Consider the following 18,858-nt stretch of genomic DNA (forward strand, 5'->3'; position numbering starts at 1 on the left):
AGGATTTCCAACTGTAAACCATCTTGGCTTCCAAGCTCCAGTTAGCAGGACCTGCCCCATTAGCAAATATATGAAGCAAGCATCTATTAAGCTGTTATTGAAGTTCCTTCTCACAGGACTTTTAGGAGCTTAAGGATCTGAGTAGGAGGCACAGGAAAAAAGTGCAAATATTGTTACCCGATTTCCAATATAAGCTCTATTAAGAAAATGGAGGAACTTACCTTCTAGATCTGGCTTGCTTTTGGGGATGTCTCTAATGGTCACAAATCACACGTTGTCCCTGACTGATAATCCATTTTGGCAAAAATCCATAACGTGGGCTTAACTGTAGACGTTTCTTACTGTGCAGATAGCTGCTGTTTCACTAGCCTTGAAAGGATGTGAGTAGCTCCTGCTTCTCTCAGTGGGTTGCTCTAGCCCAAAGCTGCGACTCAGTGATGGTAAAGTAAATGCTTTACTGAGAGACACTGAGGTTGAATATTCATTGACTTTATTATTTCTAAAAGATACATTGCACATTTTTTAGAGCCATTCAAAACTGGCCTTTGAGATATAGAAAATAAGTTCTGTTGTCTCTGAACACGGTGAGGAGGGTTGGCAGAGGTTCTGCTTGGTGGCTTTTCTAGCCTTTAGCCAAGAAAAGGTTAGATTTATGCTGCAAGCTCTATGTGTGTAGGCACATTCGCTTCAACATCATCACAAATGAGTTGGATGCAGGACTTGAAGGTACACTGTTTGCCAATGACACTAAATTAGGAGAAGCTGTTGACTCCCTTGAAGGCAGGGAGGCCTGCAAGGACTGGGCAATCACCAACCACATAAAGTTCAATGAGGGAAAGTGCTGGATTCTGCACCTGGGATGGGGCAACCCCAGATGTATGTACAGACTGGGGAATGAGGGGCTGGAGAGCAACACTGTGGAAAGGGACTTGGGGGTCCTGGTTGATGGCAGGATATGTTGAATATGAGTCAGCAGTGCCCTGGGACCAACTGTGTCCTGTGGGACATCAAAAGTAGTGTGGCCAGCATGTCGAGGGAGGTGATTCTGCCCCTCTGCTCTCCTCTGGTGAGATTCCACATGAAGTTCTGTGTCCAGCTCTGGGGTCCTCTGTACGGAAAGGACATAAACCTGTTGGACTGGGTCCAGAGGAGAGCCATGAAGATGATTAGACTGAAACACCTCTCCTGTGAGGAAAGGCTGAGAGAATTGGAACTGTTCAGCATGGAGAAGAGAAAGCTCCAGGAAGACCTTAGAGCAGTACCTAAAGGTGGCCTGTAAGAAAGGTTGCCTTGAGAGGTGTTAAGAGCCCCATGCCTGGAAAGATTCAAGGTCAGGTTGGTCAGTGTTCTGAGCAATCTGATGTGCTTGAAGATGTCCCTGCTCATTGTAGGGGCATGGGACTAGATGGCCTTTAAAGGTCAATTCCAACCCAAACTATTCTATGACTCTATGATTTGATTATCCTCCTGAGTCCCTTTCAACTCAGGATATTCTATGATTCTATGATTGATTCTATGAAAATTGGAAAGAGCTTCTGCCCTTACTCAGGCTTCAGCACTGCTGGAGGCACGCAGTAGTTTTGCTTACAGAACACGTGTGAAATTAATAAAGGCTTTGTTGTTCACTGTAAGAGGAATTTGGAAAGGTATTACGTATGTGCGTTTGACAGACCAAGTGCAGCCTCTCACGTGGCTGGGCTGACTCAGGTTTCAGCCTTTTGAATAGCTGCCATTTTACTATTCTGCTACTGAAAAGGTGGATTTCTCACCTACCTCTTGTGAAGGACTTCAGAGGTTAAAAAGGAAAATGGCATTTTATTTCAATAGGTATCAGTCATGTGGAGAGTGTTGGTGCTGCATCATAAGAGGAAATCGACTTCTGCGACTGCAACGATATCATCAGCGGAGAGAAGTTCTGGTAGAGAACAATAAATAAACCAAGGGAGTGAGGTTTAGGATGGAGCATGAGCAGTCTCTGAGAGGGATGTCTTACAGCCGAGATACCTGCAATAGCTCATTCCAGCTGAGCCACCTCGGAACAGATTGTTCCCTTGAGGCATCTTATAGCTTAATCTAAATCATAGATAGGCTGAAGTAATCATCAACTGAAATCAGGGGAAAGCTTCCCATTGGCATAAATGACATTTGGATCATGGATTTAGTAACCGCTTAATGTGGGCTGTTAAACTCTCCTTAGGAAAGTATGATTTCTTTCATTGTCTTCACTACAAACAGAAAATAAAGCTGACATCTCCATTAACACCAAGAATAAACATTTTGTAGGTCATGCTGTTTAGGTATCAGTTTTATTGGAAACCTCAAGGAAGCTCTGCAGGGGAAAAAAGAAGCAATTTTTGTGCTTTATGGCTTTTGGTAAATACAGGATCAATGAAGTGAGCATTGATGTGTTTGCTTTCACACTGAATGCAGCTGGAATGTGTTTTTCAGTGTTTGGCTGACTAGTGTGGAATTCAATTTCATATATTTCACCTACAAAACTGAAGAGTTCTTTTAAATCATAGTGTCTTTTGAATAGGCACAAAATGCCTATTTTGATTAATTTGAAAAATAACAGGTGCAAAAATTTACCTTCTGGAAAAGCCAGGAGAGAAATCTTCAATTATCTTTACACTAATTTTAGCCAGTACAGTGATTTGAGTTTTTTTCTGAATAAGTCAAGAATATTTTGTGGATATCGTCAAACTACAAGAGTTTCTCCTTAGTTAAAATCCCACATAGCAATGTCAGTCTTCCGAAATAGTATTTTAGGAAAAACTGTCCACTTAAGACTAGCATTTTACAATGGCAATGCCATCAAAACATCAGTGTCAGCCTTGCTTCTACACAAAATGGAACATGACTGATTGCTGGCTGTGCAGGATCCCCGTCTATCCCCATTATTCAGGAATCAGTTCACAGTTCCTTCTTAACAAACCTGAGTGATGGCTTTTTTTCCTGCCAAACTGGAAAGATGTTGCTTTGTGGGATTTTTACATGTGTTAATCATAAAGTGACTTTTAGGGAAATATAGTGAAGGCAGAGAGAGCCCTATATTGCTGACTTATTTTTAAATTATATCAGAAATCACATTGAGTTAAGTACAGAGTTTTGCCTAACTCTGTTAAAAGGAATTTTCAGAGAATCAGTATTTGTGTACTTAGCACTTTTTCAAAACTAGACTCGTTTAGTGGCCAGAAAAATCATTGAGCCAGTAAAAACTGAACTGCAGAAATTCCTCTCTCACATGAATCCCTATGCCCAAGGATATTGCTGATCTGCATTTTGTTCAATGTAACAACACTTGGTTTCATTCATGTCTTGTAACAATGGAACATTAATTGAGAGGATCAAAAGCATGCTTTCCAAACAACATTTTTGGCACTGCTGACATGAATTTCCTCCATGTTTCTTGTTCCTGAGGCCTTAAAAGATTCTGGATGAATTAATGACTTTGATTTTTTTTTCCCCTTTGTTTCTAAGGAAGAAAATATTTTTCTTTTTTTTTTTTTTTTTAATAAGGCTTATCAGGTAAACCCTAATATTAGAGTATGTAAGAGTGCTTTAGAGTTCAGATGACAGATGTGCTTGAAAGGCACTGGGTCAAAACACAGTTCAATTTGCTTGACCCTACTGGCATTACTAAACCTACTACACCTTCATTTGCATACCTATATGAAAAAGATTTTGCTTAGTTTAATTTGAGGGGTTCCTGGGCTTACAAATCAGGATGTAGAAAATACACAAACAGGAATAATGAAACAGAGTAGCCTATATGGAGACAGCAAAGCCTGACCCTATGATTTTAAGAATGCTTCTGCTAACTTAGTTACAGCAGTGTAACATGGAGAGGGCTTTCCTGGCTGTTGTTGGTACTGGGTTCAAATACAAGTGACTATATCACTGACTTAATCTTTGAGGTAAGGACCATGGATGGCTTTCACGCAGGTCAATTCATCATCATTCCTGATTTCTGCTTAAGTTTCTGTGCCGAGCACTGCTAAGGAGTTAATGAAATGGAGTCCCGGTTGCCTAACACTCACCATTGAACTGGTGAATTGGTGAATTCCCATCCCATTGAAGTGGAAGGGTAGAAGAGGTGCTCGTTGTTCCCCTAATTCCTGTTACTGGCCACACAGCATGTATCACTGTTGTACAGTGATACATGATCCTTTCCAAAACTCCTTTCTCTGCTTTAACCTCCACACTCCTAAACACCCCTTCTGCTTCTTTCTCTCTCCCCTGAAGGGGTATGTAATGAAAGACATGATTAAGACATAGTTTAAGACAAAATAAGTTGAGGAATTCTTTCAAAAATTCAGATTCCCATCCAGAAAGGGGAATGCAAGGCCAAACAAGGCTCTCCCCAGCAGGCAGAGATCCTCACCGGCTCCTTACACATCAATGAAAATGTGTCCTGCTAATGTAGGCCAATCTCAGAGCTTATCCTTTCTCTCCCAGCTGTCAGGATTTCCTAAATAATTTCCTTCATAATCCAGCCACAAGTATCAAGGAGAGGAGGGTTGTGGGTCATCTAGGCTCTAAGAGAGGCACAAGAAGGTTTATGACCTTCTTTGAAGGTTTTCTCTGCTCACTCTTGTTTTCTTTCATTTCCTTCCTAATTCGTTTTGTGACTTTCACTGTATGAGTTCCATTTCTTCTCCCAACAAAGTCATTAGGTGTTTGTCATTCATTCCAGTGGGGCCAGGAATAAACTAGAATTGCAAAGCAGTTCACTTCAGCCTGTCCTTGCCAAGCTGATCCCGCCAAGTGTTAGCTTAATTTTTTTTTTTAAGAAGAAAAAATAATACATTTTAATAAAAATTGAACTGACCCATTTTACCAAAGGGAAATGGTTCACTTGGAGGCATCTCTAGGGAAAGCAAATAACTAGAAAGCTGTATTTTAAAATCATGAGTAAAGATACTGATGGGTCCTGGTTTTAATCCAGAAATTCATTATTTAAGGTCCACCAGAGTGTAAGAGACCCAGGTTCAGTTCTCACACTTTCCTGTAAGAATTGGAAGCCATGTCTCTGGCTTTCAAAGGGAGAGCCTGACCTGCAACAAGCATCTAGTGAGCCCTAGAGAAGGAGTGTCATCCTCTCAGACCCTCACAGTCATTCGGTTCGGCTCCATATAAATAGTCATTTGTTAGAGCAAGACTCAGAAATGAAGGATATCCTGTTTAAGTGAGTGAGCTGACCATCATGCTAGGGAAACTCTATTTCTGCTTCAGTAACTATTCCACTACTTTATGGAGAACAGGAGGGGTTGAGAGAATCATGTCACCACCTTGGGCTATAAACTCTGCAATACCTCCTTAGAAAAGATCAGTGTCTTCCAGGAGACAGTCTGATTTTTTTCCCTATAGACCTGGGTTTGGATTACCCAGCAGCCTTAGACAAGCATAGCTCTGGTCACACAACCAAAACGTGGAACAGGAGCTTACTTCAATGTTTGTGGATTGTATGCTGGGAGAGAGAAAGGCCGAGCAGCCTTGTCTCACGTTGCATCTAGTACATGGTCTGTCTCTAGCAAGGTTCGGTTACACCTTATGTTTGTCCTTGCTTGGAACACTTTCTATAAATCACTTTTAACCCTGAATATGAGTCCTATTCTGAGCAAGGTGTTTGTGCAGTTATCTGTTCATCATGCATATGTCTCCTCTCTTTTTGGAGAGCCTACAGAAGGTGAAGTATTTTGTCTAAGACTTAAATACAAAGGGAAGCGAATAAAAAAAGATAAAATGTCTAAATTATTGTCCTTTGCTAAATGCTAGATGTGGTTAGGCTGTAAAAGATTCAGTGAAGACAGTCCCTAATAGATTTTCTGTCAGAATCTGACTGCTGAATTATCCTCTTAGTCCCTTTCACCTTTCACTGAAATGTGGTCAAATAAATTGCTTTTTGACAGCAGATATGGGAATTCACTGCCTGGTTCTCAGTTTACAGGCAACTGGCTGATTTGATTTTCTTTATCCCATTTATTTTATTTCCTTTTTCAGGGAAGGCTGCTTGTCCCCCATCAGCCCAGAGGCATGGCCTCTTGTGCAGTCTTTCATATGCCACAACCGAACGTTCATCCTGGATGGCCATGTGCAGCTGAAGACGAGTCTGCAAACCCAGGAGCGACACCTTTTTCTCTTCACAGACATTCTGGTTGTTGCCAAGTCCAAGTGAGTATGGCCCGTAGCCATAGAGGAATTCCAGGATGCAACATTTTAAGGAAGTATCAGATGTTCTTTGATGTATTGCTTGCATTGTGTAGTCTTCTCTGCTCTGGGAGTGCAGTGTCACAGAAGAGACTCACTGGTGCTCGGCTATGTCTGTTGTGCTACCTTCAACTTGTCATGTTTTAGATAGGGCATCTTCAGTCCCATGGGATGTGCATAACACCACTTGTGGGGTTAGAGGTCTTAACCCTTACCTGGAAGCTGCTTTGGATACACATCAGTGATGAGCAGCTGTATGAAAATAGAGATTGCAGATGGCATTACGGTGTATGTCTCTGCAGTTTGTCCTGTGCATGGGGAAGGGGAAGCGATGCTGGGCAGTCTGGGTAGTGTTCATGTGTAATCAGGCTTGCTGCTGAGCTCTGATTATTCACTCTACCATTCACAATTAAATCACATTTACAAGCTGTGTCTAGCATGCCAGCTTCATGCAGCATTTGTGGTTTAAGGCAGTTTTAGAGGGTGCTTTCACTTGTTGTTATGGGTTATGGGGAAATAATAAAAAATCCTGATGTAGCTTCACTCTCTGTAAGGCACTGTGTTGTGGTTTCACAGGGTGGGCAATCTCAGTATGAATCCTGGGCTTTTGCAATGTGTCATTTCGCTTAAGCAATTGTTTCAGGGGCTTCTGGGAAAAGCCAGAAGAAATCTGTGTTTTCTGTAGAAATCTGAGCCGTGTCTGTTTGAATCACACATGGTAAACATAACCCTCCCAGCTGAACTCCCTCACTTGATGTGGTGTGACAACACAGAGGATGTTTTACACAAAACATGTTCCACTATGGGTGGGTGGTGAACGTAAGGATATTTAGGGGAAATCTTGCTATTCTACCAGCAGTAGCAATAACAACATTGTTACTGTATTGACTTATGTTTGTTGCTTGTTTAGAGTGGAATTCACCTCACCTGATTTCAGCTTTAAAACGTGAACTATTTGCAACTTACCCAGGTTTCTAGGCCCCTCTTACAGTCACTGAGGCAAAACCAGCACCTTAATGCAGCAAACTCACCTGGAGCTGAAAGAGTGTCGATAGTGGGTGAGGAGAGTCAGGTTCTTGGGGGTCTCTCACTCCATACACTGGCTATCCAGCATAGCGTAGCTCCTAAATTGTAGACGACTGAAGTCAGAAGGGGTAAATCCCTCCCACCCTGGTCAGCATGCTGAGCAGAAGCTATGTTACAGCCCCAAGCTGAGCTGCACATTACTGCAGGTTTGACTGGGTCCCAATGGGACTATTTGCATAGGAAAGCACTACTCAGTGTAACTGCACAAAACCCTGGTCCCCAGGGAGTAATAACAGCTCTTACAGCATGTGATTTAATGTGGAGCAGGGACTGCAATGTTTGAGAAAGGTGGAAGAGAACAAATTGTGCTTTTGCATGTGAAAAAGGAAGGGGGGCAAGTCTTTGCTAGAAATGGTAAAAATAGTATTTTAAGTGATATTACTTCATGTATTTTGAAGATCTAATTGGGATGTTCTCTTTACAGCTGCTCTGTCAGCAATTAATGCATCAGAGCTGTCACTAATGAATACTACTTACAGCATTTTTAAAGCTGTCTTACCAGTGTTGGTTCCTAGAAGGAAGACCTGAGCGTGTGTATTGCTATGTGGCCGTGACTGTTGATTGCTATTGACTTTTTAATAGCCTGGTGCAGAGTCAAAGCAGTCAGACCAGGACAGAGTTAATGATGCAGTTGAATCTGACTTAACTACAGAATTATTCCTTGTGAAAGTGCTAAAAATTTGTAATACTCTTTTTGTCTTAAGTAGTTTTTTGGCTTGAGGCATATGAACCCCTACATTATCTTCAGTACAGCTCAGTGCTATGCTCGTGTCAGCTCAGCTGCAGGTAGCCAGTAACTGTACAAAGGGAGCTCATGTATAATTAGTCTTCGTATGATCAGCAAACAAGTTTTTCCTAAAGAGAGCAACAAGTATCTTGTGTCCTCTGAGCTTGATGAGTAAAGTACTGTATAGCACTGAGCTCCTGCTTAAAGGCAGCCAATTGGCATTGCTCCCATGAAAATTCGTGAGGAATAAATCCTCTCCACAACTGGTCCATGTATGACTTTGGACAAGGGGCCTCTAGGTTCATTTTTTGCTACTTTCTAATAATTTCTGAAATGTAGACTGTTATGTTTTCTGATCGTGCATTATACCAGCTTATAAAAAATAAGAATAATACTCACATGTTGTGCTCCTCTGCTGCCCTGTCCTTTGCTGCCTTCATATGGGGATTAAGTCACAAATGAATTGATTGAAAGAGTTTTTCTCACTAAATCAAAGTTATGTATGTAAAATATTATATACTCTTTTCTATATATTGATTAGATTTCTTACAGAGAGCATGTGTTTTTATTTGGCAGAGTAAATACTTCAAGGATGTCAATTCAATTATGAAGGTTTTTTATGTAAATTTTTGTGTGGAAGGCACAGAGAAATGATTTCCTCTTTCTCCTTTGTAATATGCACCTGTGTATATACACATGCCTTTTAAGGTTATTTTCCCAACATGTCTGGACATAGAAATTAATGGTTGAGTGCATACATGGAATTATGGTAGCAGTCTCACAGTAGATCCATTAATGCTTTTGTCAGAGGGTCCTATTAAGGAGATTAGCAAATCCAGTGAGAAGTTAATCTTCCATCTGTTATTGGTTGCAAAGTGTCCAGTTGCAAGCAAAAGGAACTGCAAGTGCCCTGCATGGAGTGCATCAATACCAACACCATTGATGTTCATGATTTTTCTGTTGATTTCAGTGGACTTGAGATCTGCCTGATGTTTACAGTAATGTTTGCTAGGGGACTTCCTTAAAAATATATACAATATTAATTAGATTTTAGTCTGGCCATTTTTAAAACATTCAGTCATGCTACTTCCTTAGTCAGTAATGATATATTAATTTTTAGAGGTAATGCTCTGGCACTTAAGTAGAAAGCCCACTTTTCACAAATACTGAGAACCCATGGATTGCATAAAGGACATGGCAGATAGGGATAAAAATATACTTCAGGCTCTTTAGATGTTAATGAAGGCTATTGCTTCAGTGCCTCTGGAAACCAGGCCACTTGAATACTGATAATAGCTGAAAGCTGTGACTAGGCATGGCAAAAAGGGGAAGAACATACATCAAGCATGATTGGAGAACATCCTTGTGCTTCTGCCAACACCCTGCTGACACCTGCTACTGGCACTGTAGGGATCTGGCTTTACGAACTGTAAATGTTCAAAAAGTGAAACAGCATGTAGAGTGTTCACTGTACTGGGTAATGGGAAAAAAAAGTTAAGGAGAAAGGGAGGGTCAACAGATTGATTCGGTGGCGTAAGACCAGACATCCATTTATTAACATCTACATTAGAATTCACAGCTGTATTTTTTGTAAATCTACGTTTTCACAGTTCATTCTGTGGTCAGTCAGAATACAGTTAGTTTTGTATTCTTGACAGACCTTACTTGTTGCATCATAAACTAATTTTTAACAAGCATGCTGAAACATTCTCCTGTACTTTAAGTTTGTCTTTGATTGGGTAGCAGAACATAATATAGTGAAGAGAGGTGAAATGTTCAGCTGATCTGGAAACACTATGATCTTAGTTTAGCTGAACATGGTGTTTAGCTTTTAGTTTAAAAAATACAGGAACTTCAGATGGTATTTTACAGTATTTTATGACAATCAAATTGAAATGTATCTTTTTACCAGATTTGATATACACTGACAGTCCTTTCTTGCCCAACACTGCGAGCATTGCTGCACACCATCTCGCCGCACATGTTAGTGCAATGTCAGCTGGAAACCTCAGACAGTCAGGGTTCAGCTGACTGCAAGTTCACCTGTGTCCTCTTGAAAGCCACAAGGTTCAAGTACTTTTGTGTTTCCGAGTGTATTAGTTCAGTCTGTTCTAAGTCAAATACCTTGTAAATGAGACTAATCTCAGAGAAGGTAGCCCATGTGTATCAAAGCTCTAGGAAACTGCTTACGTGGCATATTTATTTATAGAGCCCTAATCACCACGGTGCCTGGCACTGTCCCCATCATGTTTGCAACACAGTGGTGAGCTGATATGCTCTTGCTTGCATGTCCCCTCAGTTTCAGGTAGGGAACACTTCCTCCAGCCTTTCCCTGCTGGCCCAGGAGAACCATAGCTCAGGTAATTCCGACTGCAAGGCTTGTAGTGAGCAGCTTTTGCAGTGCTACAGAGCTGCATTGACTTTGAGTTTTTACTTGTTTCTCAAATAGCACTAGTGCTCACCAATCCTACAAAGGAAGGAGACTTATAATGAGAAATTAGGTGGAAGAAAGAGTTGAAATTAAAATATGAAATTGTGTAAATTTGACCTTTATTGTTTAGTAGGATAAAACACAGGAAGGGGCAAATTTTTAAAAAATTGGGGAAATTTTGTATCTTCCTTATAGATGAGTGAATAGTTTGAGAATGCACAAAGTTCTGGCTCGTTCTCCAAGTGATGTGGACCTAAAGCTACTATGCAGCTAGTTCGTGGAGGCTGTATGGTGACCTGTGCTGTAGTTAACACAGATGACAGTTTTCTGCTTGTTCTTTCTTCAGGATTGCTTCATTTGCCCTGACCTAGTTGTCACTACTTAAACTCATCATAGTTTTTGACCCTAGGGCTAAGCAATAGAACTGTATTATAAACTCCTCAATAGCATTAGTCACTGAAAGGAGACTCAAGTGCAAGTGGCAATCTTTGCCTCATGGTGAGATTTGGAGAAGAACTCTAGATATGAATGGAAGTTTTCCCCCAAGAAGGGTGATTCCCAGGGATGCCACAAGCAATCTGTTTATTCCACAAATAAGAGGTCTGTTGATCCCATTCAAATAAGAAATTGATATGTTTTTACATGTAACCCAATAAAACATTGTTTTCTTTAACTGAAGCAGAAGAGTTTCTTCTATCAGCTCCAATGCAAGCTTTACATGTGCCCGAAGGAAGAAAAATCTCTAGTTGTTTAATCTGTCGTGCTATGTTTTCATGTGTGTGACTTACCTATGATTTTCTGCCTGCAGGTCACACTCTCATTTCAAACTAAAGTGCCAAGCACGTCTCTGTGAGATGTGGACAGCATTTTGTACAGAAGAAGTCTGTGAAGGCAGCACAGACCCAGAGAGATCCTTTGTTTTGGGCTGGCCCACCACAAACTGTGTGGCAAATTTCAGGTAAGAATTGAGATATGTTTTTATTTACCAAGTTACTTAAATGTTTTTAGGCTGGCAGGTAATGAGACTATCACAGATTCATTTCAACACCAGTGAATGTGGGGCGCAGCAACTTGCTGATTGTTAAACCAATTCCTTCTACTACTGTGAGCAAGTCACCCTCCACTTCCACCTCATCTTCTGTCTCCCTGCAAATGGGACAATGGTACTTTCTTATAATTTTAAAAATTGAGAAAATATGTAACTTGGCAAAGCACTGTCTGTGCTGCAAACTTGCTTAGTGGAAATTATCTTTTTTTTTTTGGTATAACTTGATGAACACCTTGGCTAATTAATAAGATGAACTACAAATATTAGACAAGCTAATGAAAGGATCAAAGAGACTCTCATAAGACAGTTTTAAACAGGAGAGCATGTATCAGAAATAGCAGGAAACATACAGTGAAATACTGACCTTGTCCTATTTATCTGTTCAATTTAATTGTGCCAGAGAAAATGTCAAAATTACTCTTAAGGCAGAATCTCTGAATTTTAATAGAAAGATTTTTCATCTGTCTTTGCAGCATTGACTGTAGTACACATAAGGGCTGTAGAGGTAATTTCAGTGATTAGGCTAATTTTAGTCTCAGCAGGAGGGCTCTGTCGTCACTTTGGAGGAGGGAGGGCACATCCCCCTGAAATCCCAGCTGCTTAGCCACGGTAATTTGCCTGAGTCTTGGAAAATGCATTTTCTTCTTTATTAACAGAGAGCAAAAGCTGAAGTATCCAGCTTAATTTCTATGTCACATTGTCCTTAGCCAAAGAGAATGCTGTGTACAAACTGCACTCTATTGAGATGGTTGTGCTGTTTATGTTTTTTACACTTAATAGCCCTGAAACAAAGATGAAATTTTCTATTGATTTTCAGTTGAACTCTTGCCAATAAACATGAGCTTTGATCTAGAGACAGTATGTGATCCTTTATAGATATCAGAAAGTAGTTGAATAGGAAAGCAATAGCCTCAATCAAGAAAGAGTCAGAGATTTTATAGCAGTAAAATTATTTCATGTCTGGAGGTACACCAAAAAATCTAAAATGCCATGGGTGAGTCCATAGATGCCTGTCCAACATAACTGAAACAGCCAAAGCAGAGTCATATTTGTAGCATTTACATTTGTAGCATTCCCCTCACAGCATCATTCAGAAGGTTTGTAGTTCCCTAAATGCCTTCTCTGAAAATTTGAAGAACTTGATTTACAAAAGCAGCAGTGGGAATAGCAGTTACTCCATCTGGGACAGGATTTAAATCAAGAAAGTTGAAGCAAAATTAGGTTAGATTCCTTGAACAGTCCTATTATTAGCTACATTTAACTGGACAGCTTTATATCCTTGAAAGGGTATAAATGAGATAAAGATAAATGAGATAAGCCTTAAAATGTCCAAAGTTAAACCCTACTAAGCACAATGGGCTTATGTGTACTTTGTGATGTGCTGACAAAACAACTAATAAATAAGAAGATAATTAGAATAGTGAAAGTGGAAAGAAGTTTGTGTACTTGAGGAAATACCTTTAAACTTTTGAATTAACCTCTTATTTTAAAGTGCCTTCCTCTTCTCTTTGGACACTAGTTTAAGAAGTCAATGCTTTTCCTGCTGAATTCATTGGTAAAGCTTTGAATTCTGTGACAAAAACTGGTAACTGGGGCTTTTGGTCTCCGTGGGCAGGCTTTTCAGTTGACTTTGCAGAGAAGCAGACTTTTCATTCAAATCTGGATAAATCTTTTAGGTTTTGTAGGTATTTATAAAATTCCAGCCAAGAAACAGTCCATTCCACTGTGGTTTGTATGAGGACTATTTTGGTATTAGAATGATGGTTGATTTGTCCCTGCTTTGTTTTAATTTTCAGGTCTGCAGAACAAAAGGAAACATGGCTCTCTTTTTTGCAAAGGTACTTTTTTTGTATGTTCTTTAAAGACATTGAAAAGAGTCCCAGTCTAGACCAGTGGTTCCCAAGCTGTGGTGCCTATGCCATCATGATAGATGAGCTCTTTCCAAGTGCTATTAAGGAAAAATCTTGTCTTCTCCCTGCAGAAGATGGTGCATGCCTTTTATGCATCCATCACTGTGCAAGGAGGGAATTGCTTTCCTTGCTCAGCAGAAAACCAGAGCAATTCCTAATACACATTGCTCCTTCCCAATGCCACTGTTGCTCTAGTTGAGCCTGGAGCTCTTTCCATGGTGATGGCAGCTAAGCAAGCCCAGCTCAGGACCTCTACTCTAACCTGTCTGCTGCTCATGGCCAGCTATATTTTGGTCTTACAGAACATACCCCAAGCTAGAGAGTGTGGTGGGAGGGTTTGTCTAAATAGAGCTGTCTTACGTCATTCGGTGTCTGGACAGAAAGCTATTAGTGATAGTTCTGTTTTCTGGTCACCACTTCTTCTGATTGAGGTTTCTGTCTTGATCTGATTCTTCAGAGTTCCTGGATTGTTTAAATCATTCTTACTGGGATGATTTCCAGTTCACTCTTCTCCTGTTCAGTCCTTTGAACTAGTCTATACTGAGGTAACTGATTCCAGTAGGAGCTTTTAGTGTGGACTGAGGCATCACAATGATGGGTAGTTTTAGCTTGATTTTTTTCTGTTCACTTTCTCTGCTGACTACTCTGATTTCTACAATGAACTTCGATACAGCAGGGCATTACTGGGGATGACAACTGGCATCCCTTCCAGATGCTGCTGCTGGATGCTTTCTTTTCTTTAGAGATCTTTCTACTGCAGTACATCTGCAAACAGCCTGCTTTTTATCCAGTTACTGCTTGATTGCTATTTAAATATGTCTTGCTATTTATATTTGCAATATTAAAAATTTACTTGTTTTGTACTTGTTTTGTCAGTCGAATAAGAGAAGAGAAGGAAAAAGACAATCCTAAAAGGATTCCTGTGACGATAATTGCAAAAGACGTGGGAACTTGTGTATATGTAAGTGCTCTTGAGTTAAATAGGGGTCTAAATCCAAATCACCTATGAGTGCTAGTGACCTGCAAATCCTTTGGATATTGAAAGGGTTCCTTTGGTTTGCAATCTCCTTTAAGGATTCAGTCCCTTGAAAAGACTTGGCATACGCAGCCCTGAAATGTTTGTGCCCTGTGTTTAATACATGACTTCCGTTTTAAAGACAGTGTGGTTGGTAAGAAATAATGGTCCTGGCATACAAACTAAAGACTGTACAGTGTGAAGTCCCAAGAAACACCTCTAGTGGAACTTACGAGTAAGCATCTTCAGAAATACCAGCACAATATACCCTTTTTTTGCTTGTAAATCTTATCTAAACCCACAACTGCCTTCATTCAATTCTGCGAAGCTGCAGCGTCTGTTATTGTTCATAGCGATCTTAAATCAGGAAAGCAGTGTGTAAGAACACCCTGAGATTGCCTTAAGCATGTTTTTCATCAACTAATTGATGCTGGTAAATTTATAGGCAAAGTATAAATAGTAAAAAAGGTCATTCACAGGGTGATTTGCACCTTTTTGGCTAAGTAATTATTAACCAAATTAAAATAAATTCTTGCATGTAGCCAGTTCGATAGGGATACCCTAGCATTCAGTGATAATCCATCCATTCCTTTGCTTCTTCTACATTTTTCTTTTCTTTCTTGTAACATCTGTATTTCAAGCTCAGAACTCCGAGGAGCATGTGCAAGGGAATGAGAAATTTTGACAGAAGTTAGATTTCATTGGAGGTCTTTGCCCAACGGTCAATCTCCACTTAGAATTCTGTATTTGCATAGATGAAAGCATAAAGGAGTCTGCCTTTTTATCAGAAAATAATAATTAAACAATAATATAATTGCGAGGTGGCTAAGATAAAAATTAATAAACAATACCAAAAATTGTGAAGTTCAAATGCAAGACTGCAGATCAAGGTCTGCTCAGGTGTAAAAGTCTATAAATCATACATGCTCTCGGATTGCAGTCTTGTACCAGAGTTTGTTGGGTTTTTTTTAAATGCCTTTTCTCCTTAGCTGTAATTAGCTCATATGCCAGATATGGTCCCCTGATCCTGACAGTCCTAGAAACGACACACTATAGTCTGGATATTATCAGTAATAAAACAGAGGAGGAACAGAGAGAAATTCTGTGATGCAAACAGTTCTTATTGCACTGTGGTTCCTGCTATAGCGGCTGGAGATGCCTAAGAATTATTTTGGTTTTGGACAGTAAGGAAGGCTGAACACAAGGCACAAACCATTTTATTATATTCTAGCCAAGAGCAAAACTTATGCAAATGTGCTGACCTACTCCTGAGAGCCAGATGTCATTGCTTCAGGCAAATGTTAAATTTTTTATGGTATGAGCATTCAGATATGTCCTGAAGCAAGATATACAGTATTCTCACTACTTTCCTTTCATTGCCATGGCAGCTTGTAACCGTCAGGAACCTACACAAATGTACAGCTCAGATCTTTTCTAAATGCAAAATGTCAGGGGGTTGTTTCACCTGAACACCTTATGGCCAGCATAAAATTGATATACTACAGAAGGTATCAGTGTATTGCAAACTATCTTGGGACTGGCAGTGAACATCTACATCGCAGCTCTGCCACCTTCCCTTGTTTGGGCCATCAGATATGCCTAGTAGTTTGTTGCAGTGGGCATACCTTTGTTCTGCCAAGACTTTAGTCTGGCCAGGAACCAGCTGCAATCCAAAAGCTGTGTAGTGCTGTTGGTGGAGCCAAGCCTCTGAAGAGGGCTTAGTAACTTGTGCTTGGTGTGTGGGAGTTGCCTGTTAGCTTGGAAGTGAGACCAGCATGGGTATGATGCTGCAAGCAAAAACCACTCTGGACACATGTTCACCATTTGTTTTTGCCTCTGCAATGTGAAGGCAGTGGTGCTGCCACATTCCAGCAGGGCTGAGGATAGAGTCATTAATCCTGGTGTGTTCGATGCATAAGCGCAATCCATGGAGCTGAGGTACAGAGCATTGCACAGCAGTACTGGAGGAATACTGGTTCCAGGCAGCAGATGCTGAAATCTCACTCTGGAAAGACTGCCCTGTGGAAAGCAGCACTTTCACCAACCAAAGTTTGGCACTCCATGCTGGTCACCATAACTATTTTGAAAATGGTATCTCTGCTGCTCCATGTGTTTCCATACTGCCCATCAGCAGATTCTGGAGGCTGCTGGAGAGGTACCATTTTAATTGGATGAAAGATTACCAAGAGGAAGTGCTTCTGGTACTGAGCCAGATCTAGCTCTGAGAAATCTATATAGAATGTAGCAAAGGTACTAGAGATGAATGGCCTGTTTACAATATTTTCTTGCCAGGGAGAACTTCAGTTGAAAAGGACAGAAATTATTGACAGTTGATATTTCACTGAAAAAACTCACTGAAATGCTTAATTTTTTTCAAAGGAAACTTGTGTGCTTTTAAATTAATCAAACCATTGTGTTCCCCTTATGCAGTGTCTAAAGTGCAGTTAGTAGTCTTGTCTTTTTGCATATTTTAATGTGGAAGTCATGTCCCCAGTAATCATGGCACTCTCTCTTCTGATGGAGCTGCTAGGGAAGCAGGGAGCAAATACAGAAAGTATGTGACAAAGCAGAGGAAATCAAACCTTGATCTCAAACAGCTGGACCTTTATCTATGTAGTATAATTTATTTAATAAGTAAAATTTTAACAGGATATTCTCAATTTTTCCAACAATGAATTATGCAGAGCTACTGCACCTCAGATACTCTTTGCAAATCCAAATTTTTAATGACACTTTCCCCTTCTCCTTTTTTCTGTTCACAGTCAAAAACCCTAAGTGTAACCAATGTTGATACAGCAAACGATGTAATTCTGATGGCCCTGCAGCAACTGGGAATTAATGTAAGTCCTTGCACCAGTTTTAATGAGTCTTTTTTTGCAGTCTCTTATAACAGTCAGATCTTGCCTTGCACTATTTCCAAGTTTTAGAATATGAACATTAATTAAAGCCTTTAAGATAGCAATTCAGAGTTATTGAAGTGCAGCAGAAGAGCCTTCTTAATATATAGACCTCCAGAGATTAACAAGTGCTTTAAAAGTTTTGAGTAGGTCTCTCATCCCTGTAAGGGATCAGTCATGTTTCAAGTTACTTTTAAATCTGTTTTGCTGAAGCCTAAGAGGAGACATCTAGACACAAGAACTGAGAGTTTGGTAGAGCTCCTTTTGCATGCTTCAGTGTGAACAGGAAACCTACTGACTTGTCTGTTAGTTGGTTTCAAAATGTGCAAACATGCATCATCAGCTGTGTCCCCAGATAGCAAGTACAAGCACTGCTCTCAAGTGTCTGAATCAGGTACTTTAAATACCCATGGACCTTTAGAGTTATGTAAGACAAGAATGTAACTAAGCGATTGCACGAAATCTGAATGCACCCAATTTAAGCAATGTCCTGAAACTGTTTTGGAAAAAGGCTTTTACAGGATTTACAGTGATGCAGGGAATCTGAATGCACAGAGTCTGAATGCACCCACTCTGAATCTGAATGCATAAGATCTGAATGCACCCAATTCAAGCAATGTCCTGAAACTGTTTTGGAAGAAGGCTTTTACAGGACTTATGGTAATGCAGGGTAGTACCAAATAAATGCAGCGATCCCTACGATATGAAGTACTGCCTCAGCTGGCTTCCTTTGCTCTAAATCAGACCAGGTAGTGCCTCAGGTGTAACAGTGAATCAATGCCAAGGGCAGAATTCTGGCTCCCTTATTCTGTTTCACAATGTGGCTCCAACCAACACCAGTGATCACATAGAAGATCCTGGATGACAGCTTTTTAACTGGCCTGCCAGTCTGCTGTTTGGGTAATAAGAGTTTTTTAAATGTCTTACTCCTGATGAACGTGTTGATCTCATTGCATAGAATCTGTCAAGTCTTTCCTTACCACAGCCTTGGGTGTGAAGAGTTAAATATGAGCAAAGTGCCACTCTTGTGCTTCCCTGCGGCTTCTGGACATTCACAGCAAAAGTTGGAGTAACCTCAGAATTAGTATTCACTAACATCCATTATCCCTAATTTATACAGGCTTTTAATACAGGGATCTATTCTGCTAGCTTGGCATTTCTCAGGCACAGCAATTTCTGTCTACCCACCTTGTTATTTCTCAGACATCCCATTTCCACCAGGGCTGGGGCTCTGGCCTGAGCTTAGAATCCAGTAGTCTATTCAATTAAGGAAGCTGGAGTTCATGGAGGGGGTTGCAAGGTGAAAAGGATAAGATGTGAGTTAAAATTAGGATTTTAATTGCAGATTGCAAGAAAAATCAGGAGACTATGCTATATTACAACTGCAAGTCTTTATTGTGATGTGCTTCATTTTTACCCATTTTATGGGTGTCATTTGCACTTCCTCATTTTGTGTACAGAAAAAACAGGAAAATGGTAGTATTCAAAGACAATACTTTGAGATGAGCAGGAGGAGGAGCTGGTTAGGTTTCAG

The 18,858-nt window shown here is 40.3% G+C and overlaps 1 protein-coding gene across 6 annotated transcripts in view; it reads left to right on the top strand.

The window, feature by feature from the left end:
* Nucleotides 1-18,858, top strand: part of ARHGAP20 (Rho GTPase activating protein 20) — a 63,381-nt gene that overhangs the window by 25,107 nt on the left and 19,416 nt on the right. For all 6 annotated transcript variants that reach the window (XM_051779170.1, XM_051779171.1, XM_051779172.1 and 3 more), the window contains 5 exons: nucleotides 6,004-6,174; nucleotides 11,263-11,412; nucleotides 13,299-13,340; nucleotides 14,289-14,373; nucleotides 17,190-17,267. In XM_051779170.1, the coding sequence (XP_051635130.1) occupies nucleotides 6,004-6,174; nucleotides 11,263-11,412; nucleotides 13,299-13,340; nucleotides 14,289-14,373; nucleotides 17,190-17,267 (526 nt within the window). The remainder of the gene's footprint in view (nucleotides 1-6,003; nucleotides 6,175-11,262; nucleotides 11,413-13,298; nucleotides 13,341-14,288; nucleotides 14,374-17,189; nucleotides 17,268-18,858) is intronic.

Source organism: Manacus candei, unplaced genomic scaffold (assembly GCF_025592945.1).
Source record: "Manacus candei isolate 608988 ecotype Guabito, Panama unplaced genomic scaffold, ASM2559294v1 h1tg000014l, whole genome shotgun sequence".
NCBI classification, from domain to species: domain Eukaryota; kingdom Metazoa; phylum Chordata; class Aves; order Passeriformes; family Pipridae; genus Manacus; species Manacus candei.